At 37.6% G+C, this 6,000-nt stretch overlaps 1 protein-coding gene across 2 annotated transcripts in view; it reads left to right on the top strand.

Moving 5' to 3' along the window:
* The first annotated feature begins 2,394 nt into the window (after nucleotides 1-2,394).
* Nucleotides 2,395-6,000, top strand: part of CD44 (CD44 molecule (IN blood group)) — a 53,379-nt gene continuing 49,773 nt past the window's right edge. For both annotated transcript variants that reach the window (XM_082058238.1, XM_082058237.1), the window contains exon 1: nucleotides 2,395-2,645. In XM_082058238.1, coding sequence (XP_081914364.1) covers nucleotides 2,579-2,645 — 67 coding nt within the window. In that variant the 5' untranslated portion in view covers nucleotides 2,395-2,578. The remainder of the gene's footprint in view (nucleotides 2,646-6,000) is intronic.

Below are 6,000 nucleotides of genomic sequence, written 5' to 3'. Positions count from 1 at the left end.
CTATCTCAGACCAACATATTTCAGGGAAGAAGTTCCATGTTTGGGTGGGAAAGAATGAAATATTTTTCTGTCAGCTTTTTTACTTATTTGTTAATACCAGCTCTTTGAAGTGCTCAGTACATTGGAATGCAAGTGTGTGCCCTAGGCTTGTGTGTAAGCAAAGAGATGGCATGTGAAATGGGCAAACTTTCATGTTATATGCATACAGTTTATTAATTATTTCTGTGGTTATCACATGAAATGACGTTCTGTGATGAATTATTTTTCTTGTATACATCTGCCTTTTTCTTTTGCATTTGGTACTAACACATCCATGTACCTGGTGTAAATGTGTCTAATCTTAGCCCAATTTTATAGGGCAATAAGCAAGAGAGAGACTTTCCAAAGCAGAATACCACCCACCCCTGCCAAACACACGAAGAGTACTAAGAAGATGCATATCAAATGATTGAGAAAACAACCTGTTCATAATCTGACGTCAGAAGGGCTAGAATTAGAAAATTCAGATATAGGAATTCAGACTAGGAATTTCTACTCCTGGTAAAATAACACTTTGCCTGTGTAACACTTGTCCACATCCCTGAAATGAACATTTTTCTTCATTTCTCTCATTTTTTCATTCCACATAATTGTGAATACAGGACATTAACAGAGTGGTGTTTTACACTCATCAAAAAAGATACATAAATTTTAATTAAATAATACATTATTTGGTTTCATCCATAGGAGTGAATTTTAAAAGTCATTTAGCAATTGAAGAAAAATATTTGCTTAGTAAACTTACAACATGTATTTCCTGTGCACCAACATTTTAAATGCCTCTAAACTTCAGTCATATATTTCAATGCCAAAGTATCCATAGCTATAAATGAACAGGAGTTCACAGAACTATTTCTTTTCTGCTACTATAAACAGTAAGGTGTATATGTTTTTTCCTTGCTTTTAAAGCCATTTGTTTAAATATAAAAAGTAGCAATATTCACTAAATTAAATGTGTTTTATCTGTAACTTCAAAGTTGGTAGCTTCTTAATAAAAAGATCCCCTGTGTTTTAAAGAAAGATTTTCACTTTAATATTGTTCCATCGGATATTCTAGACCCATAGGAAAAGCTTGCTGGAACCTGTTGCTAAAAGTTTGGCTGACCAAGGAAGGGATAGCCAACCATCTCTAAGTCAAAAGTCGAAGACAAGGCAATGAAAACCTCTTTGTGTAATGTTCATGTGTGCTTGTGGCTGGAAAGACTTGTCTGTATTTTTCCATTGTTTGTGTTAACAGAGATTAAAAAATAATAAGAAAATTGTTTCAAGTGGGTGGATAGACAAAATGGTAATCTGATATAGAACTATTAATTTCAAATTTGCCAAATGAAACTGAAATCAGGGCATTACTGAATGTTAGTCATTGCCACAGATTTATTGTTAAAGGTGAGATGTACTGGCTTTGGTGATCCCTGACCAACCCCTCAGTTCCACTGCACATAGATCACTGTGCGATTCTGCAGCTCTGAAAGGAAACCAGTGTATGGAGAAACCATGAGAAATCACTAAGGCACACAACAGACGTGCCTTTTGCTTATATACAGAGGCTTTGAGGTTTTCAATGAGGATTTCACGTTGCATCTAGAGTCACACAAAACACCACACTGCAATGAACTTACATCCCTAGGGAAATGAAACCTTGTCTGAATGCCAAAGATGGTCATACATGCTCATTAATTTCTCTGCTTTGTAAATTTGGAAAAGGAGGAATACCTCATACCATATATACAATAACATATCCACCTTAGTCCTTAGTATGACTGCTGGCACTGCCGTTAGTTACCACTTTTGTTGGAGCAACCTGTGCAGAGAAGCCAAGGGTAGAGTGGGCTGTGGGAGACTGAATTGCCTCAACTTATCTTCTGCATGAGGTTATTCTCCAGGGATGAATAGAAACATTTTAGAAAGGTTAATTGCAGTGTAGGCATTTTGCTTGCTCTAAATTTAGTGGCAAAAAGAGAAAATTGTGAGATGGGACAAAATAAGCAAAAATTTTTGGGGAAATGTCAAGGCAGTTGTGGATGCTCTGCTGAGGTTCAGAAACTCTAGTGCTTTATGTTCACCTGGGTTGCAATTTTAAAATGCAGAAGAGGAAGCTTGTAACAAACAGACCTAACTCAAGAGAGATTACACAAATTTTCCGGCAAGCGTAACTTTTGACTGTACTTGTGTAAGAAGAGAAGGTTTAGTGCCTCTTTAAAACTTGAGTGTGGCTGCTTAGTCGGTACTAGCTCTCCTCCTCCGCCGGCCCGCCCGCCCCCGCTCTCTGCCCGCTTCTCTCCCCCTCCCCCCGCCCCGCCTTCCCCTCCGTCCCGCCCTTCCCCTGCTGGGTAACTTTTGTTGCAATACGGGTGTGACTTTTGATGGTTTGATGGAACTCCCCCTCCCAGTTATGTCATTACTTCTGTTCCTTTGAATCAGAATAAAAAGTGCAGCCAACTTCAGACTCATTGACTGCAGGCTTAACAAGCGTCGAGACTTTTCTTCCTTCTGACACTTGCAAGGATATCTGTTTTTGCAAACCCGTTCTGAGAAAACAATGGCCAATTTCTTCTTATCGGCAACTTTTGGATTATGTTTGCTGAAGCTTTGTCTAACAGAAACACGTAAGTTTTTTTATGAATGAAAACACATACGGTTGCTAATAAATTTATGCTTCAGAAAGCAAGAGCTAGATAGCTAACAGCTTTCTTGCACCTATCTTTATTATATAAAGTTTTATTATTTGTAAGAATTATCAGAGATGCTTTAGAACTGTAACCTCAGCTGTGCTGGTCTGTACAGTCATGGAAAGCTGTGTATTACTTGTAAAGGGCAATTCCAGATCTATAAAAAGTGAATTGTAGATCATTAAAGTTAAGTTTAAACTAAGAGTAGAAGTACATCAGGGAATTTAAAATAGCTCTAGTAAAGCTCAGTTCGACAGTGTTACTGCTGTTACATAGTTTGCTCTTCCAGCTCCATTTCAGAGAGTAAAGAGGAGGGCTGGGCAGATGGGGATGGATCCCCCAGCGTACAACAACTATATTCTTGAGTTTACATGGGCTGAACTAACACCTAATACATACTGTATTTGCTGCACAGAAGCAAAACTGCAGTGATCTGTGATTAAAATTTGAAGAGCTTTCATGCCAAGCATATTGTTTCTGACTCCCTCAGCTTTCTTTGTGGTTGACTGATGAGATTTTGGAACAAAGCAGGTTAGAAGTGATCACAAAATTCTGTTGTTCATCAATTAACTTTCTGTAGCTTCATTACCCGCTTCAAATATTTGTCTTTAAAAATGAAACATCAATACAGAGAAAATAAATAAACATTGTGTGTCCAAAATGACAAAATGCTTTTGAAATTTCACATGGTGCATGTTTGAGGGAAATGGCCATGCTTTTAATAGACTCTCACTGTGACAACAACTGCCTCAAGGCATTTTGTGGTAAGGGTTAACAATTACTCTTCTACATTATTTTTCTAATCTTCGGTTCCATGAGTCTAACAAAATACATGACCATTGTCACTGAAGGACTCTGTGCATGTGTATAGTAAATATATATCTCATTCATTTGAGCAGCAGTGGATACTTCTGTAATGGTTGCAGCCCTGCTGGGCTGTGAATGGGTGTGCAGAGTGAACAGTTCCCAGCATATCTGTGACAGCTGCAGCACCCTTATTGTTTTTCTTTATGAAATTGTATGTCCATTGTATCAAAATGCTCTTGCTAAAAGAAAGTATATGGATAAAGCCCTTAAACAAAGTGCAGGGGTACTGTAGGAATAATAAGTATGTCTGAGATGTGTTTAAAACTTGGCTTGGTCCAATTCTGTATGCTGTATTAAGTATTGTAATTATTTGGTTATCATCTACTCAACTGATTTCTTCTTCTATGACTGCCAGGAGAATCCTAAAGAAGCAGGGTCTGCAGTGACTCTGGAAGTAACGCATTCTTACAGTGAAACATAGCAGAAAACCCTATCATATAGACTTCAGCAGAGTTACAAAAAGTATGTCAAACTTCGCATATGCCCCACAGGGAAGTTTCTTTAATGGCTTACCAAGATATTAGACTATATCTACAATATATTTTAGCTGGTATGTGGTACATTCCAGCATGACTTTGTAGTCAGTCAGGATTTCAAAACAGCAGTTAATGGGGGTTTTATTTTCTTTTTTAAACCACTGACTTTGCTGTTTATCACAGAGTACTGGCCATTGCTGTTGGGAAACACCTGGCTTGAAGACAGAATTCAGATGTGCTTCTTAGTTGGAATTTTGATTCTTTTAGTGCAGAATTTGGCAAAATTAGAAGGGGCCTGGGATTTCTGTTAACATGACTACTAAAGGAAAGATGAGATATAGAGAGCAGCTGGAAAAGTTACTCATCCTGGGTTCTACGCTGTTATGACCATACTGTCATTGACATATGAGCAAGGCGTACTCATTATATTGATGTGAATTTCATTGTATAAGGAGTCTGGATCCAGGAGGATATAAATGCTGACATCTTGGTTAATGATTATTCTGGAGGAGATTTTCCCCTATGAGCATCATGTATTTGTAAAAATATTTATTGCAAAGTTTTCTTAGTTAACACTAAGCGAATCCTAGAATTTTGACCCCCAAACTGGAAGAAGCTGGAATAGAAGTAGTAGTAAAAATTAATTGAAAAGAGGGAGAATGAGTTCACCAGTGTGAGAGAGAAGCTTAGCTGGTAGCATTGGATAGGTTGTGAGTCAGAATGAGGCAAGGGTCTGAGAAAGGACTACTATAACTATCAGTCACAAAGGAAGGGACCTGCCTGTCACTTGGCTTATATATCCATCATGTAAATTGGTAAATAAAACAGTTTGAAGAAGCTCTTTGTACTAATTTATTTTCACTTAGTGCTTACAGTGTGTATCTTGGCTATTCTCCTAGGTCCAAAGTAACTGGACTTTATTGAAGTTCACTTGAAGTTCCATCATCCTTTAATGTAAACTTTGTATCTCCCCTTGGAATACTTGCACACAGAGCCAACAAACCATGACAGATGATCATCTTTCAGTCTTTGGAGAAATGTTTGTTGATTCTTTAGTTATTGGTGTTCATCACAATGTAGAACCATGTACAACAGGAAGTCAGAGAAAAGCTTAGCATCATACACTCGAGGAAGAACTTTTTAAACTAAATGCTTTTAAAACCACTGGTAGGTCTAGCCAAAGGTAAATGAAATGTTCCCCCATACCTGGTGTGTCTTTCTTTCCAGAACAGTTCCCATTACTTTTAGAGGCTAGGACTTGAACACAGTATTATTATTGCACTTATTAATCTAGCACCTAAACATGCATGAGGTTCTGCTATAGCAGAAATGTGCTGTCAGAATGAGATGTCCTGAGACACTGATAGACAGGTATGAACAGCGCAGCAAATCATGAGCTCATTACTGCTAAAATACTTGTAGAAAAGATGGGTTCTCAAGAATTTCCTGAAGGGGTAAAAAAAATGCTTTAATTGAAGGAGAACTGCCATTTCAAATCAAAGAAGTTATAGAAGATGGCAGGAAATCATACTGAGGAAAAATGTAGGTCTCAAAGAGATGTTTGTTTGTATGACAGAGAGCAAGGTAGATTGCAGTAAGCAACTAAAATTAGTTATATAGAAAGCATGAAGTCTTGAAGAAGTTAAGTTAGAGAAGGAATCTGAAACTTTTCCAAGAACCTAGTGTAAACCTCTGCAGACACTTCTGCCAATTTGGATAGCAACTATGAGTAACAGGGGAAAATAAATTATGAATAAAAAAAATGTATAATAGGAGTGGAGCCTATAGATACGTGAAAAGTTACAAAAAGTAAAAACTGCATTGATGACATGGCAGAGGAAAAAGTTCTGGTGAGCTCTGTGGGATATGGGTTAATTAAAAATCAAAGGGCAAATAATGCAAGATGGCAATGTTCTTACTAGAGAAGAGGTGGTATTCAGAGGGAGTGG

Source organism: Streptopelia decaocto, assembly GCF_964273445.1.
Source record: "Streptopelia decaocto genome assembly, chromosome: 7".
Lineage (NCBI taxonomy): Eukaryota > Metazoa > Chordata > Aves > Columbiformes > Columbidae > Streptopelia > Streptopelia decaocto.
Note: the sequence above shows the minus strand (reverse complement) of the source record. Positions and strands in the feature narration are given on the sequence as shown.